Genomic DNA, 18,447 nt, shown 5'->3' with positions numbered 1-18,447 from the left:
GCTGAAACTGCCCAAAGTTGAAGAAATATACTGTCCCTTGTATTCAGAGATGACATCAGTGATTGTGATGGTGGCCCTGGAGTAAAAGGGCTGCAAGATGGACAAACGACCCCCCACATGGGAAAACCCCCTGGAATGGGCAGCTGTGACAGATTCGTCAGGGTCTTCACTGGAGGTTGACCTGGACGAAGGTAGTCAACACTGCCCGGCTCTTGCTCTGTCAGCCCCAGTGGCTCATGTTCTCAGATCTGCTCCCCACCTTCCTTGTAAGAGAGGAGCTACAGACTTGCGGTTGATCCCCTTCAGTGAGTGGCACCATTTCTCCTCTTGCTCAAAATCACAAGTGGGAGTAGATTTCCCAACAATCTCAGGATAAACGTGAAGACTGACGTCAGCAGCGGTATGAAGTCCAGCAAGGGAAAAATAAAAAGAGATGATGGGGAAAATGAAGGTGAAGGTGTTTGGGTTTGTTGAAGGGCTTCTAGCCATTTCTGTAACTGTTGTGTTCCTGTATGCCAATTTAGTTTCACAAAAATACCCACGAATGAGGAAAACCTCAAACTTCAAAATTTCTCCAGTGTTTGCAGAAGTCCATGACAGGATGGTGACAGGAAAGGAAAACTTCTGGGATGAAAATATACCGGCGACACTGCAGGGGAGAGGAAAACTTTCCCCTCTTCCCTTCTAGGTGCTTTGGCTGGTCGAATAATTAAATTGACATAAGAGAGATGAACAAGGAGAAAAACAACTTTAATTTCAGAGGTGCGGGAGCTCATAGAAATTTGATACTCAAAGAAGTGACCCATGGAGGCAGCTTTTATATCTTTTAGACAAAGAAATAATGAATGCGTGAAGAATTCAGAAGATGAAGTTTGGGCTGGGGTAGTAAATTAGTGACAAAGATACAAGGTTTGCTTATATGGCCTTCCTTCTTGGCCCTAAATTCCTTATCTCTGGTGATAAGAATGTCTCCCCTTCTCCTGGTACAAGGAGGGTAACTTTCGCATGAGAGATTTATCTTCTGCTTTCAGGGGAAAAAGGAGAGTCAGTGCATTCCTCTTGAACTACCTTTTTTCAATCTTAATTCAAAATAATCAATATGCCCAAGAGGCATATTTGGGGCAGGCTGTTCTGAATCCCATCAACACCACTGAGAAACCTAACTTGTCAACAATACTGGATCCCAAATCACTACCTACTGAAGCCTCTGCCTGAAGGTGAAGCTGAGTTCTCTTTGGTATAGGTCGTGGTTATCCCCAAAGGCTTGAATATATTTGAAAGGCTCTTTGAGACTATTTGCACACCTCAAAATTTCTACTATGTTCATGCAGATGGGAAAGTCATCTCCACTTTCAAAGATGCAGTGGGAAGGCTATCGAGCTCTGCTAACCGTGGATATTCCTGTGTGTTTCTTTTTAAAAGCTATTTGAATTAGGGGCGCCTGGGTGGCTCAGTCATTTAAGCGTCCGACTTCGGCTCAGGTCGTGATCTCACTGTCCATGAGTTCAAGCCCCACATCGGGCTCTGTGCTGACAGCTCAGAGCCTGGAACCTGCTTCCCATTCTGTGTCTCCCTCTCTCTCTGCCCCTCCCCTGCTCGCACACTGTCTCCCTCTCTCTCTCTCTCTCTCAAAAATAAACAAACATTAAAACAAAAATTTTTTAAGCTATTTGAATTAAAGAGCAAAGGAGTTGCATTATTGTTTTTCTTTGCAATTCAGCGGAGGTGAATTTTTAATGCATATTAGCCATTTTTCCGTGTCTGAGTTACCAGTTTTCTCCATGGTGGGCGTGGAATTTAAATGTTGTCTTGCTAATTATGGAGAAAAGTAGGTTAGGTGGGTCCCTAGAAGAAATGATAAGGGTATTTAGAGGAGAGAATGCAGCTCCTAACGAGCAGGGAAGGCCTGAAGTTATTTGAATGGGCGGGACCTGTTAAGGAGTATGGTGAAGTAATTAGGTCATCGCCAAGGAATGGAAAATCCCTTCGGCTGACATCATTTGGCTTGACTGGCTCTTTAAAATGAGAGGACCCAATCCTTAGCCCTCAGAAGAGCGACTTCTTCCCCTCTTCCATCTTCATAGGCTGGAAGGGTCTGAAAAACTCCGATGTATACGAATACAGATATCTGGTGACTTTATTCCTTTGTTGGTAAAAGATGTAGACTCCCATAAAGCATTTTATTTACCTCTGGAGCAAGAGTCCTACGGAGTGGGCTCTGTTTTTTATACTTTTGCAAGTGGTACAGAATGCCAGGCTGTGAAGAAGTTAATGAGGAAGTTGAATACAAATAAGGAAGTTGAACTGTAGATCTGTGTCTACACAGAGCACAGTGTAGGATGAGGGAAAAGATAACCAACCAAAGCAGTTACAATTTTTCTCTTCAGATTAGAAAAATAATCCATGACTATAAACATGGAAAACAGGAATAAGTATATAAGGACAATAATTTCTCATTATCCTTACACTCAAGAGAAAATTCTATTAAAACAGTTGGGCTTCTTGGGGCATCTGGGAGGCTCAGTCGGTTCAGCATCTGACTTCGGCTCAGGCCATGATCTCCCAGTTCCTGGATTCGAGTCTCATGTCAGGCTTTGTGCTGACAGCTCAGAGCCTGGAGCCTGCTTCCCATTCTATGTCCCCCTCTCTCTCTGCCCCTCCCCCTCTCATTCTCCCTCCCTCTCTCTCTCTCTCTCTCTCTCTCTCTCTTTCTCTTTCTCTCTCTCTCTCTCTGTCAAAAATAAATAAACATTAAACACACACACACATACACACACGGTTGGGCTGCTTTTAGTCTTTTCAGGAGAAAGTTGTTTTAAGAATTGCTGGGGCCCCTGGGTGACTCAGTGGGTCAAGCATCTGACCCTTGATTTCAGCTCAGGTCATGATCTCACAGTTTGAGATTGAGCCCCGAGTCAGGCACGGAGCCTGCTTGGGATTCTCACTCTCCCTCGCTCTCTGCCCCTCCCCCAACTCCCCCTCTCAAAATAAATAAATACACTTAAAAAAAAGAAAGAATTGCTGATTTGCTATTCCTTTAGCTTCTGTTGACTCTACTACAAATTTTGAGTTTGAAAACCTATTGGATTTTATAAGTTGCTTCTAACCATTAATGGGAAAAGAGGAACTTGGGTAAAAGCGTAATAACACCTAGCCTGTTCCCTGGAACGTGAATCATAATTCATTCCTGGAAGAGTACCTTAAGAGCACATAGGCCCTCCTGTTTGCCTGGCCTGAGGCTCGGAGTGAAGAAGTAACTTGTTCAGGTACAATTTGCATTGTGGATGGTAGAATCTTCCCTCCTAACTCCTAATCTGGGGCATTTCCTATGAATTGCCTCCTTGTGATTCCCCTTCCTTCAGTGGGCTGATGTGTGTGAGGAGAACGGATCTAAATTCCTTAGAACTCACTCTGGATCTGAGACTATAGGATTTCCCAACGGAACTAAATTTAGGGGGGAATCTTCAGCACAAATGATCTGTGAAGAGAACCCCAAAATCCCTTCTCTGGCAAAAGCGAACTTTGAGTGGGGGAAATGGAGGGTAGTCTCTGAAAAATACCAGAGAATAATGCTTATGCATCCTACCTCAGGGAGCCCTCGTGGGAGCTCCGGTTATATCAAGGACGACTATTTCCCTATGCAACTTCTTATAACCTCTCTCGGGTTGGAAGCCTTAGATTCAAAGCCCTTCGGGATTCTGTAGGGAAGGGATCAGCTGGTAGTAACCCGATTACAGTAACTTGAGACATCAAAACTCCAGCCACAGTTCCTTCTTGTGTTCCCAGGCCAGCCCTTTGAGGGTGGGACTAAAGGCGAACAAAACTTTGTGCGGCCACGTTCCAGCTTTTATTATTCTACTTCTAAACACCAAGGGTAATTTGGTTAGGCTGCCTTTAACTTAAAGAGAACAGGTATTTTCTGTAGGGTGTTTCTGGGCAACTTTATCCTCCTGGGAAGGAGTGAGAGAGAGAGAGAGAGAGAGAGAGATTAGTTTGGGGAAAATGACCAGAGAGAAGAGATTGAAGGAAGAGGCACACTGCACTACCTCTATTTAAATTTTTTCAAATATTTTTTTAATTATTTATTTTTGGGAGAGAGAGCATGAGTGGGGGCGGGGGATAAGGACAGAGGCAGGGGCAGGGGGAAGAGAAGGTCCAAAGCAACTCTACGCTGAGCAGCAAGCCCGACAAAGGGCTCGAACTCACAACCCACGAGATCGTGATCTGAGCCGAAGTCTAAGCGCAACCGACCGAGCCACCCAGGAGCCCCGAGTTAACCTCGATTTAATCCTGAGAGCCGTGTACGATCCCATACGATTGTACTCGTGTGGGCTGCCTTTACGTTGTAAATTTCCAGAACCTAGCATCCGGCCTGGCCTAAAGGAAATCCACAAAACATGTTGAACAAGTGAATGAGCCCTTTGATAGTGGTACATGGGATTTCCATGCCTCAGGGTTTCTCAAAGAACAGCTCGGGTTAGCGTGGTGTTTCATTATGTGATGTTCTTCCTGGGGACTGTGATTTTTCATTTGTCTTGGTAAATCGTTGGTGTCCATATATGTTTAATTACAACTTTAAAGTTTTTATTAAAGGACAACATTCATTTCTAATTTAATGGTTTACATTATGTTCCCCGGTTTCCTTGAGGCAAGGGGAAAGTGTTTCCAGAATTTAATAAAATGCTTGGCACCGTCTGGTGGTTAAAACGTACTTTACTTAATCAGTCCCCACAACATTCCTGTGAGGTATGAACTTCAGCTGAGAATAAGGATCACTGAAATGGAACGCTGGACCAGCTAGAAAAAGCACGTAGTTTTGCAAGTGATTTCTACGACAATCCATCTCGCAGAACTACAGACGGATCCACTCAGTAAGTTGGGGTTTTGCCAAACGGGGAGCTACTGTTCTATTTTTCTTATTTTTGCAAGCTGGGCCCTTGGCGAGCGCGTTAGGAAGGCGCGTCCTGAGGTTGTCGTCTTTCTACAACGTTGGCTTTATTCAATCCTGAGGCGAGGTGAACATACTTGTAAAGCAGGTTGGGGATTCTAAACTCCCGGACGTCTCACCGCGCATTTGACTTGGCTTCCACCCCAGCACACGAAACAAAGCACAGCACAAAGTCACGCAACAAACAGGATGCAATACGGAATACGACGCAAACGAACCACACGCGAAGTCAATCCGCGGGCGCGCCGTTGGGGTGACCCCTTGGTCTGGTCTGGGTCAGCTCTCGGTGTGTACCACAGCGGAGGATCTCTGTCGTGTTCAGAGATCGACCAGGCACATAGCCTGTGGTGGCAGTTGCCTTTCAAACGCGGTCAGACGTGTAAGAGCCGACGTGTGGAGCATTGGGCAATTTGCCGCGAGAGTCCTTCCTTTTTAAGAGTTTAATCAGGCCTTTGCAGGCCTCTTCTGATCCTATTGATGATCAGCTCTGGTTCTTCCAGGTTCGTGTAGCCTTACGAATTAACCGTCCTTCGTCCTGTCAGTCTGTGCTGCACGGGGGGGTATCTGGTCTTAGCTGCAGCACCCTTGGCTGCTTTCCTGATCGCCTCACTACTTGACGTGAGTGACTCCATCTTGCTCTCTACAAAGCCTTTGACCTCTTGTAAAGAAGATTTTTGTTTTTCGAGCGAGAGCACGCACACGAGCAGGGGAGAGGGGCAAAGAGAGAGAAGGAGAGAATCATAAGCAGGTTCCACGCTCAGCGCGGAGCCCGACGCAGGGCTCAATCCCCCGACCTGGAATCATGACCCGAGCGGAAATCAGGAGTCAGATGCTCAACCGACTGAGCCACTCAGATGCCCCAAGAAGGTTTTTCCCATCCAGTGGGGTATTGGCCAAAGAGGGAATAGGCATTAAGAGTTTCTTGTAGACTGTGGGCTTTGGGAATTAAAAATGGGGATGCTGTAACTCCAGTGTCTGGGCGTCCTACAGATGAGGGGCTCACTTCTTTGCACTCTGTTCTGATCGAACAGCATATTGCAGTCGGAAGAAGGGAGGCTATGCTCTTTCAGCCTGTTATTCTCAGTGATCAGAAGCACAGGGTCTCCCCTGTCGTAGGATCACTTGCTGCAGCAGAGGCCTTACGTTCCTCTAACTTCAAAATCAAATTGACGACTTTCTGAGGAGAATAGAGCAGAAAAGAGAAAGCAGAGAAATCTAGAAAGGCACCAGGATTGGACGGACCCCTGTTCTATTTTCTCTCCTGACACCCAACCTCTAAAATCCAACCAGAACCCAAACCTGAGGATTTTCTGAACTGGGGGGAGGTCCGCTGTTCAAACATCCGAAGTCCGTGGGCTCAGACTCCTCCGTTGGCCCTTGGCATTGAAACTGAGGGTTGCCCATTATCTCTTCGTGTGTAAATGAGCTGGAAAGTGTTTGGGCTCAGAGACTCAACTTGACACTATTGAAGTGCTGTTCACTTTCAACATGTTTCCTCAGCTCTGCATCGTCCCAGTGATGTTTAATTGAGTGCTTGAAAAGAACCAGCTTTTCCGTGCCTTTCCACACTATCCTATGTCCAGGTATTCTGTGTTAAACTACCACAGCCTTCCTCATTTCCTCTCTGCACCCTGCTTTTCCAAGCCTTTCCCTCAAGGTCTGATGCCTCCGGCCAGCCCCAAGCTGGGTGCTGTATTCCTTCTAGAATCCTCTCAGCTCCACCAGGAGGTTGATGTTGCCTAGATTTGGGATATGAAAAACCAAGACTCGGAGGTGTGGGTGACATGGCTAGGAAGGAAACAGCCGTTGGGAGTTAGAACAGCTACAAGGGTGTTTTCTCAAATTTACCCACAAGGAAGCTGTGAAGTGTGAGACTAAATGTGTCGTTCAGGGGCTCCAAGCTGTCCACGTTGGCGTTGGTCCAACTGGAGACTTTCTGACACGCGAACCCGGGCTCTTTTTGTCTATTTAAAGCCCTGTTGCTTCAGGCTATTTCCTGTGGTTAGAAAAAAGCACCGATGAGGATTAAACAGGGTCCTGAATTTAACGATAGTAAATACAGAAATAAATAGAGGAAGACAGAAGAGGAAGAGAGGAGAGCCAAGGCAGGGCAAGAGCTGGAAGAGTGAAAAAGGGCAAAATGTCAACTGCATGTAAAACCAACTTAATCCAAGACGCTTGTTTCCTGCGACCTCACCCAGGCTTTCGTAGATTCCGAGCAAGTCTCCATGTGGCTTCCCTGGTTTTGCTCACTTGGGCGCAGAGGTGATGTCACGACGATACTACGCAGAAAGCGCTTTGGGCATCATGTGGCCCCCAAAACAAGTAAGGTGAAGATCACGACAGCTTATCCACCTCCGTAGAAACGAAGCCCTTCTGCTCCCTTCTACAGACAGTTGTTGAGATTACACTCTAAGTGCAGTTTTCTTAGAGGAACAGAAATTCATTGATGTCCAGGGGTGAGAATTTATAGTACGTGTAATACTAACAAAGCAAGCATAGGTTGAACTGTGGGACATAAATATGCACCCTGCAATTTATTGAGTGACCAAGCCACAGGTCTGTACTGGTTCCCACATTTTTCAGAACTCCATCCCACCCAGTCGCTGCCTCCAACTTAGAATTTGGGACACGAACGTCGATCTAATGCTCAAGCTGGGATGGAGAATCATCTGTTCTTTTTGGTCACCCATTACCACTCCCTTCTATTATTTCGCACAAACGCAAATGCATCAGAGCTCAGGACTTAAGAGAATGAATGGTGCACAAGAGAGAGTATGTGAACGAGAGGGGAAGGGGCAGAGAGTGGGAGAGAGCGAATCCCGAGCAGGCTCTGTGCTGGAAGCACAGAGTCCCACACGGGGCCCAAACTCACAAACCATGAGATCAGGACCTGAGCCGAAATCAAGAGGCGGATGCTTAGCCAACTGAGCCACCCAGGAGCCCTGATACTAGTCTTTAAAAATGTTTAGCGTTGTTGAAGATTCTATTTGACATAACTGTGAATGCTTCTCTGGCGTCAGCGGGCTTTGTAACAGTGCCAAAAAGTTCAGGTGAGGTGCAATTAAGGATTCAACTGCAGCAAAGCACTAAATTATAAGTGGTCTTCGCTCTGCAACTAAAAATTCAGGGAGCTGTAGATTCAGAGAAAAGTCAGCCAGCCGTTAGAGATGCATTTCCGTACAAATCCAAACCACAATGAGATACCACCTCACCCCTGTCAGAATGGCTAACATTAACAACTCCGGCAACAACAGATGTCGGTGAGAATGCAGAGAAAGGGTCTCTTTTGCACCTCTGGTGGGAATGCAAGCTGGTGCAGCCACTCCGGAAAACAGTATGGAGGTTGCTCAAAAAATTAAAAATAGAACTACCCTACGACCCAGCAATTGCACTGCTAGGCATTTATCCACGGGATACAGGTGTGCTGTTTCGAAGGGACACCTGCACCCCCATGTTTATAGCAGCACTATCAACAATAGCCAAAGTATGGAAAGAGCCCAAATGTCTATCAATGGATGAATGGATAAAGAAAATGTGGTATATATATACCATGGAGTATTACTCAGCAATCAAAAAGAATGAAATCTTGCCATTTGCAACTATGTGGATAGACCTGGAGGGTATTATGTTAAGTGAAATTAGTCAGAGAAAAACAAAAATCATATGACTTCACTCATAGGAGGACTTTAAGAGACAAAACAGGTGAATATAAGGGAAGGGAAACAAAAATAATGTAAAAACAGGGAGGGGGACACAACAGAAGAGACTCATAAATATGGAGAACAGAGGGTTGCTAGAGGGGTTGTGGGCTAAACAGATAAGGGGTATTCTCGAATCTACTCCTGAAATCATTGTTGCACTGTATGCTAACTAACTTGGATGTAAATTAAACAATAAATAAAGTAATTAATAAAAAAAAACCATTTTTTCATACAAGTTTTCAGTGAATAAAACTTAAAAGGGCACATCGAAGGAAACACGAGCCAATAAAATTTTTGAAGAACAGAAAAGAAAAAACAAAAGGAAAGAAAAGACATGCATTTCCCGGGGCGGTGCCTGGGTGGCTTAGGCCATTAAGCACACAAGAAATATTATGTAAACAGGTATTTGGGTTGATCCAATTCTATTTTGGGTCCTATTGACAAGACTGTATGCATCTGAATCATGCTCTAGAACTGGATTTAGAAAACAAGTAAGACTTGACTCACCTAGTTCTGGAGAATTTCCACAAGAATGGCCCTATCATCGTTTCCTGCTCCTGAGGCTTACAAAATAAAATTGACAATCACCTCACCAACGCGTCAGCTCTCAACTGGGGTGGGAAAAACTACACGAGATACTAACTCCAGTCTTGTGTTCTAAGGTGATGATTGGGAAGACAATGCCCAATGAGGACCCCGTGGCCCCGTGGCAATGATAATAAACGCAAGACACGGGCTGCACACGGGCATCGCCCTGGTGTTCTCGGGAAAAGTCAGAACGTGTCTGTCTATGGGCAAGAGGTAAATAGATTTCCCAACATGAAAACACTGTGTTTACAAAGTAGTCTAAAATATTATGTTGTCTTTTAGAAAAAAAATTTTTTTTAATGTTTATTTATTTTTAAGAGACAGAGAGGGAGATACAGAATCCAAAGCAGGCTCCAGGCTCTGAGCTGTCAGCACAGAGCCCGATGCGGGGCTTGAACCCACCGGCCGTGCGATCGTGACCCGAGCCGAAGTTGGGCGCTTAACCGACTGAGCCACCCAGGCGCCCCTATTATGTGGTATTTATAACGAAGATGCATTGAGAAAATAGAGACGTCGGCTGTACCCACGTGTACATACACAAAGATGAGAAATCCTTAATACTTGGAATCTCACACTAATGTGATCAGGGAAACAAGGGAAATGAAAACTAGAGCTCTCTCGATCAATAAATATTTGATCGTCTAGCCCGGGCAGACAATGGTGGGAGCCAGAAACAGACAAGAGAGATGTGAGTGCAGCGCTAACTTCTGTGAGTGGGCGCAGCACGCTCTCACCGCCACATGCATCAAGCTACCAAATAAAGTAAAAGTGATCCATGCTGTCTTTGACAGATCATCTAACTGGCATAGACTCACGGAGCAAAGAATAAGGGAAGTGTAAAAAAGGTTGCAAAGGAGAAGTGATGATTGTGTCATTTTCTTGACTCATGATGGGGGAGGGGGCTTTTGTTCCCTCTCCTCTCTGCAGCCCTGGGTGTCGCTGGGCGTGGCCATGAACTCTTTATATGTTATCTCATGACTGATCTATGAAGGCGGTAAAATTCATTTTTTTTACGCAGGGATACTCCTTTGGAAGCACTCGTACGTTTGTAAAGCCTCTCTCCTTGAGTTCTGGAACCTCCCAGACCGAGACAACCTTTCTCTCCTACCTCTCGGGGTCAGTCTACTCCAAGGGTACCCAACTTGGGCCGGGTGTGAAATCAACCTGACATTTCACTAACTTCAGTTTTAGCCTTTATACAATTTCTGGGTAACCACAGCTGTTCCTTTTGGGGGTGGCTTTTTTTTTTCTTAATTAACCTTTATTCACCAAGTCCCCCCAGTCGCTTTGTGTAGTAAGTTAGGCGGTGACGTAAGTTTGCTAATGTACCTTTTAAAGGACCTCACCTCGCCGCAGAGAAAATTAAGCCCTGGAAAGAATTTGGCTCAGCAGCCGGCCAATATAGGGAGGAGGGTGTGTGTGTGGAAAAAGACAGGGTTAAGCAATTAATTTTTAAGCACTAAATATTTATTGACAGAGTGTCTCTCCAGGCAGTGTTCACATGCTTAGAGCTGAAGCTTTTAACTTGGCAGTGCTGTTTAAGCAAACAAAGTCAGTCAGTTGAACGCAATGATTAACAGGAAGTTGGGGAGCTGACACAGTGGGCAACCTTTGGCCGGGAGAAGAAGCTACGGTAGAAATCTTAGAGGGATCACTTGCGGAATGGTGACCTCACCCTTCGGTGATTTTAATGTGGGGACGGGGGGACACATTAGAATCAGAATCTTCCCGAGGCGGCTGGTTTTCGTGTGGTAACAGGTGGCAGGTTCACCGGAGAGAGAGCAGAGCAGATGTCCCCAGGAGCTACTTCAGAAATGTGTCATAGAGAGGTTGAAATGAAACACAGCCGCGAATGAGCCGGAAAGGAAGAAAGAAAAAGGACAAAACCGTCGCCTGGAAGGGCCCAGAGCAGTCGATCAGAATTGCGAGTCCCCAGAGGATGATTTATGGATTCCGGAGGCAATGTAAGTTAAATATATCTACACTCTGATCCGATCTCAAGAGGCGTTTACTCACTTTCTGGCTTTGAATGATGGTCTCTTCGAAGCATTGTCTTTTTAGTGTGTCTCTTATCATGGCCCTGATCTTTGTATTTGTTTATAAGAACGAGTTAAGGGAGGATAAGCGTTTTCTGAGGGCATCTCTGTCCAATGCCTCGCTGTTAGCAGAAGTCTGTCATCAGATTTTTAAGGGGAAGGTTTTTTACCCAACAGAGAATGCCCTGAAAACTACCCTCCGTGAATCTACCTGCTATGACTACATGGCTCAAAGTCACTATATAACAGAAACGCTCTCTAAGGAAGAAGCGGGGTTCCCTTTGGCTTACACAGTGACCATCCACAAAGACTTTGGCACTTTTGAGAGACTCTTTAGGGCGATTTACATGCCCCAAAACGTCTACTGTGTTCACGTGGATGAAAAGGCGACGGACACATTTAAAAATGCGGTGAAGCAATTACTAAACTGCTTCCCAAATGCTTTTCTGGCTTCTAAAATGGAGCCAGTGGTCTATGGTGGGATTTCCAGGCTCCAGGCCGATCTGAACTGCATCAAAGATCTCGCGGCCTCCGAGGTGCCATGGAGGTACGCCATCAACATGTGTGGGCAAGATTTCCCCCTGAAAACCAACAAGGAGATAGTTCAGTATCTGAAAGGATTTAAAGGGAAAAACATTACCCCGGGGGTGCTGCCCCCCAGTCATGCTATCGGACGGACTAAATATGTCCACCAAGAGCTATTACACCAAAAAAACTCCTACGTGATTAAAACGACAAAATTAAAACCTCCACCTCCCCACAACATGACCATTTACTTCGGCACTGCCTATGTGGCCCTCACGAGGGAATTCGCCAACTTTGTCCTCCAAGATCAGCACGCACTCGACTTGCTTTCCTGGTCCAAGGACACCTATAGCCCCGATGAACATTTCTGGGTGACGCTCAATAGGATTCCAGGTACGTGTGTGTCTCTTAACTTTTGTTCTTGTGAGTAAACGTTGCACGATCCGTACTGAATAAACCGCTTTCAAAAATAGTAAAAAAAAAACAAACCAAAAATGTTGAATGGGGAAGACCGTTACCGTTTTAAATGTTAATCAAAAAATCTTTCCAGCAGTTCTGCTCCCAGATGTAACTCATGATCCGACTCATCTCCATGCCACAGATGAGGAAACTGAGACACAGTGATGAGCAGGGCAGAGCTAGAGCTCAACCGTCTGACTTGATTTTGCTGCTATGCCTCGCTGCCTTTTGGGTTGAGGGGAAAGCTGGCTGTGCCTATAAAAGATCAAACCCAATTCTCCTTTAAGGGTGATGTTATTTACAATCGGGAGTAAAGCTCATAAAGTAAATTTGAATGGCAGTTCGGACACTTTTTTTTTTTTTAATTTTTAACGTTTATTTATTATTGACAGACAGACACGGAGTGTGAGCAGGGGAGGGGGCAGAGAGAGGGGGAGACACAGAATCCGAAGCAGGCTCCAGGCTCTGAGCTGTCGGCACAGAGCCCGACGCGGGGCTGGAACTCACAAACTGTGAGATCGTGACCTGAGCCGAAGTCGGTCGCCTAACCAACTGAGCCACCCAGGCGCCCTCGGACATTTTAAGAATACTTTTGCTCCTGTTGCAAATTCCCATCCTTTCAACATGGGAGCAGGGGACGACTTCAAAAATTTTTATTTGCAAGTTCTTTCCTGGAATCAAACCAGACATTTAGAGGGCCTTAAAGGAATGTGATTGCATGAATGTGCTCAAGGTACCCAGCTAGCACGCGATCCTGCCAATTGTATAAACCAGGTCTCGTAAGCCTGGTATTCCTTTAACTTGATTTCAATTAGCTCTCCGTGGTTACTAAATTAACGGTACCTTCCCTTTGGTCCACGTTCTAAATGAGTTGAATGATCTTAAGTTGTTTACACTGAACTGATTCAGTCCTGCTAGTTCAAATCAAAATAGGCATTCAGATTCACAGCCAAGGGAAAAGCAACTGGAATCAATATGATGATCAGATTCACGGTTACTTGAGCTTGTTGCTTCATTAAGGCCAAGTACCATTTCCCAAAGGGCCTGACCACCTGGGTGGACCTTGCCTTAAGTGTTCATTCATTCCGTGTCCAGGTAATTCTTAGAGATGCCCAGGGCTGCGAACCAGGTGCCTGTTTTAGATGTTGGTATACAAAACTTCATAGACCTAGAAACCTGTTTTTTCTCCCCAACCACTTGAAAACAACCTCTTTATTTATTTTTAAGATTTTTTAAAATTTTTATTTAAAAGAAAAATTTTTTTCAATGTTTATTTAGTTTTGAGAGACAGAGACAGAGTGTGAGCGGGGGAGGGGCAGAGAGAGAAGGAGACACAGAGTCCGAAGCAGGCTCCAGGCTCTGAGCTGTCGGCACAGAGCCTGATGTGGGGTTTGAACTCACGAACCGTGAGATCACGACCTGAGCCGAAGTCAGACACTTAACCAACTGAGCCACCCAGGTGCCCCTAAGATTTATTTTTAATTGAGGTATAATTGATATATAACCTATTAGTTTCGGCTGTAAAGCATGGCTTACTGTTTGTAGATATTGCAAAATGGTTACCACTATAAATTTTATTTTTCCCGTGATGAGAACTTGTTTGTATGTGTGATGAGAACTTTTAAGAGCTTTCTGAATAGCAATTTTCAAATATATTGTCAGAGAGGAAAAAATTTACCTCTTCTCTTCAAAGTTCTTCTGGCTGGTCTAAAAATTCATTTGACATGAGAGGAATTAATGGGAAGGGGGGAAAAAAAACCCAAAATTTAATTACGGCATGAAGAGACCCAGTAATGAAAGTGAGACCCAGAGAAATGACGAGGACATCCAGCTTTTATCCATTTTAGACAAAGAGACAATAAATCTGTGAGGAATTGACAGGACAAAGAAAACTTATTTTGGGGAGCTTCAATCAGTAAGAAATTCTAAACAGGATTTGGGCTGAGGTAGTGAATTAATAGAAGTACCAAGGTTTGTTTATATATTCTTCTCAGCTCTGAATTTCCTACCTCTGTTGATAAGGATGTGTCTTCATCTCCTGATACAGGGAAAGTAGCTTTCACATGGGAGATTTACTTCCTGCTTTCTGGACACAAAGGGGAGAGGGGAGGATCAGGATGTTGTTTTTGCACTGACTCTTTCTTAAGTAACTTTTATTCAAAATAATCAAAATGCCAAAATGGCACATTTTGAAGTGGACTGTCCTTGGCCCCCACAATACAAAATGCTGTCATTAACCACAGTCACCATGCTGAACACGCTCCAAACTTATTTATTTTAAAACTGGAAGTTTGCAACTTTTGACCACCTTTACCCATTTTGCCTACCCGCCCCCCCCCCCATCTCTGGAAACCATAAATCTGGTCTCTGTATCTGTGACTGTTGTCTTGGTGGGGGTGGTGTTGTTTTTTCCAGATTCCACATATAAGTGAGATTATATGGTATTTGTCTTTCTTTGTCTGACTTACTTCATTTAGCATAATGTCTTCAAGGTCCATCCATGTTGTCAAGAATGGCAAGATTTCTTTCTTTTCTATTTTTTTTATGGCTGAGTAACATTTATATATAAAAAAATACTAATATATATAAAAATTTAAATATATATTTAAAAATATGTTATTTATATTTTTATATAATATATAAATATATATAAGTAATAACTATATTGTTTATATATTATTCATATATTTACATAAAAATATAATGTATATTTAAATATATTAATATATAAATATAATCTATGTATTATAAATATATTTTATATACATTAAATATATATTTAAATATATATTTTTATATGTAAATGTTACTCAGCCATAAAAAAATAGAAAAGAATGACATCTTGCCATTCGTGACAACATGGATGGACCTCGACGACATTTATTTATTTGTCCATGCACCCACTTACGGATACTTAGGTTGTTTCCATGTCTTGGCTATCGTAAATAATGCTGCAGTGAACATGGACTGCCATATCTTTTTCATTTAGTGTTTTTGTTTTTTCAGATAAATATCTAGAAGTGGATTGCTGGATCATAGGATAGTTTTATTTTTAATTTTTGGAGGAACCTCCATATTGTTTTCCCTGGTGGCTGCACCAACTTACAGTCTTACCGACAGTACAAGAAGTTTCCCTTTTCTCCACATCCTCGTCAAGACTTGGTATTTCTTGTCCTTTGATAAACAGCCATTCTAGCAGGTGTGAGGTGATATCACATAGAATGCTTTTTAAAATGTGGTTTTCCAAAAGCTGGAAGACGTGACGTTGTAGAGATAAAAGAAATCAGGACTCAAGAAAGTGTGGTGGGGGAGTCATGACCATATGGTTGTCTATGTGGAATTCAGTGTCCAGAATGAAGGAGGTAAAAGCCCCACTTCTCTCTTACATGTTGCTAGGATCAAGTATGATGCAGACTGTTCAGGTGTAATCACCATGCTTTAAGGGAGGCATTGACAAAGCAGCTTCCAAAGATAGCTTTGGAAAGAGGCCAAACCCCATTTTTTCTCTACAGAGGACCGAGACAAACAAAAAGCATATTCGATCTGAAAAAGATTTGAAGAAGAATCGCTATCTTCACATAATGAAAAGATTTGTGCATTTGGGAGAAGAATCCAGGGTTAGTGGTGGGAGATATAAAAACCCATCAGTCTGGGATTAGAATGGGTAGTTTCCTCAGTGGTGCACAAGCCCAAGGGACATGGAGACACAGAGAAGGAGAAATGCCGTAAAGGCGCCTCATTTATCAAGTGTTAGACAAGATGGCCTTGTCTTTTCCACTCCGAGGATCTGCGATTCTAAAGGAGGATTCTAATCAGACGCCCCAGCTTCTCAACCTGATTTATCTGTTGGAAATGGACTTTTACACCTCTGGTTAGCAGTTACAGATCAGTGAAACAATGGAAAACAAATGTGCTCCTCCATGCTTTTCAAAAATGTAGAAGAGTGAGCCCTTGAAGTCGTTTCTGTCTTATGTGTATGTCGGATCCTTTCTGGAAGCCAGTGTCCCTTCCCTGGGGCGGGCCTGAGTATAGTGCTTGGTCATGAGGAGGGAAGGGAACCAAAAACTTAAGTGGCTGTCTTGTTTAACTACTGCTCTTGCTGTGTGGAAATCTGAGTCCGTTCTATTTTGAGGGCACTTCTAGTTGACATACGAATTGGTGGTTGGTTGTTTGGGACATTTTAAGATTATTGTAGTTGACTGTAGCGATTGGGGGCTTATTAGGCTTCTCAAAGGAGTCATAGGTCAGGGGAAAGAAATCTCACAGACAAAATGGCCTCATGGGGAACTAGAGCAACGCCACCCAGTAGAAATATACTGTGAGCCATAAATGTAATTTTATTTTATTTTTATTTTTTAATGTTTATTTTTAAGAGAGAGAGAGAGAGAGAGCGAGGAGGGGAGAGGCAGAGAGAGACGGGAGATGTAGAATCCGAAGCAGGCTCCAGGCTCCGAGCTGTCAGCACAGAGCCCGATGGGAGGGGTGGCTCGAACCCACGAACCATGAGATCATGACCTGAGCCGAAGTCGGACGCCTAACTGACTGAGCCAGCCAGGTGCCCCCATAAATGTAGTTTTAGATTTTCCAGCAGCCACATTAGAGAGCAAGAAAAATCAACAGGTGCCATTAATTTAAGTAATATATTCTATTTAACCCTGTATACCCCAAATATCATTTGGACATGTGGCTGGGAGCTACGGTAACGGGTGTACATGTACCAGGCGCCCTCCCCACTCTGGGTAAAATGGTCGGATGATAGCAACGCCATCGCAGCAACGTTGAGGAGTCAGCCACGCTTGTGTCCCAGCGTCTTCATCCCTGTTCCCTTCCTTTGCTTTGCCTGCTTCTTTTTCCTTATCTGAAATTCCTACCCCTGCCTCAGAGCTTCCACTCGTCTCTGGTGCCCCCTGCCCCATGGCTTATACTTTCTGCGTCTTTCCACTCTGCTGCCAGAGTCTGTGCCGTTCTGTTTACACCAATTTCTCGCTGTGTCCCCTTCAGATACACCCAGAGTCTCGCTTTGCGTCACGTGGGAACGGCACGGGTGAGCATCTTTGTTCTCATTTCGCGTCACTTCGTAGGGTGCCCCGGCCTTCTCTATAGATGACTGACCTTCATCTGGGTCCCAAGTTGCTGCAGTCATCGTGACCAGGGTGGCCGGGTCATGTGGCTTAAAGCACAAAACGAGACGTGGCCCCCCCTGTCCATATAGTAAGTTTCCTCTGGAAAGCCTCAGAAGGGAAGAACTTGTGCCTCGTCCAGAGGAGAAGGTGCTCAGGAGGACAAAAGGGGCACAGAAAGGGGGTTCGCGTGTGGTCTTGAAGTGATTGCTCCCCACCCGCCACCCCCAATAAATAGAAATTTTAAAAAATAAAGAAGTTGCCTAATAAATTTCACAAGCTGTTGTGAAGTCAGGGCTTCCTGCCCTTCCTGCTTCCTCTCTCTACCTCCATCTCCCGCCCCCCTCTAAACTCTCTCCTCCCCCACCTCTTCTCTTTACTCCAGTCCGCAACAAGATGGCACCCTCTTAATCCTCTGACATAGCTGAGCATGGTTTCCAGTTCCGGAAAAGATCCATCTGTAGACACCTCCACTTTCCTTGTGAATTACTTCTGAGTTGCTCACCTGGGTTGCGTGGTTTTGCCTGGGTTAGGGACTTTTAGGGGGTGTTGTGCTGGTCGAATGTTCCTTGGATTTAAAGATTTAAAAACTGACCAATGATTTCTGCCTCACTTGCTACAAAGGAGCATTCGTAATATGATTCCGTGGGAGTTTCTTTGGAATTCACATTAAAATCTGAATGAGTGAAAAAAAGAAACCTGACAGCAGGTTTTGTTGGAGATGGGGTGGGGGGTGGGGGTCGGAAAGGAATGTCATGGTGCCTGGGGGGATGAAACAGAGAAAGGAAGAAAACTGGAGATCATGGACCTGGAAGGCAGACTCCCTGCTTCTCATTTTTCTCTCCCCCTGGAGCCAGCCTATGGACCAGAGCTGATGGTTTTCTGTGTCATCCATGTACCCCAATGCCCTTGGTAGGGGAGGCCTGTTGCTGTAGATTCCATACTAGTTTGACTCTACCATTATCTGAGATTGACTGACCTCTTTAGTTCCAGTCTTTATAGAAGTGCGATGTTGAGATGCCAAGCTCTTGAGTCAGGGAAGAGCGGATCTGAGTCACAATGGTCCT

General features: G+C 44.5%; 1 protein-coding gene across 3 annotated transcripts in view; it reads left to right on the top strand.

The window, feature by feature from the left end:
• The first annotated feature begins 10,289 nt into the window (after window positions 1-10,289).
• The window catches only part of GCNT2 (glucosaminyl (N-acetyl) transferase 2 (I blood group)), an 82,995-nt gene continuing 74,837 nt past the window's right edge, over window positions 10,290-18,447 (top strand). The window contains exon 1 of one of the 3 annotated variants that reach the window (XM_030314864.1): window positions 10,290-12,194. In XM_030314864.1, coding sequence (XP_030170724.1) covers window positions 11,270-12,194 — 925 coding nt within the window. In that variant the 5' untranslated portion in view covers window positions 10,290-11,269. The remainder of the gene's footprint in view (window positions 12,195-18,447) is intronic. The other 2 variants (XM_030314867.1, XM_030314865.1) reach the window with 2 other exon arrangements.

The sequence above is a fragment of the Lynx canadensis genome, chromosome B2, assembly GCF_007474595.2.
Source record: "Lynx canadensis isolate LIC74 chromosome B2, mLynCan4.pri.v2, whole genome shotgun sequence".
Classification (NCBI taxonomy): Eukaryota; Metazoa; Chordata; class Mammalia; order Carnivora; family Felidae; genus Lynx; species Lynx canadensis.
Note: the sequence above shows the minus strand (reverse complement) of the source record. Positions and strands in the feature narration are given on the sequence as shown.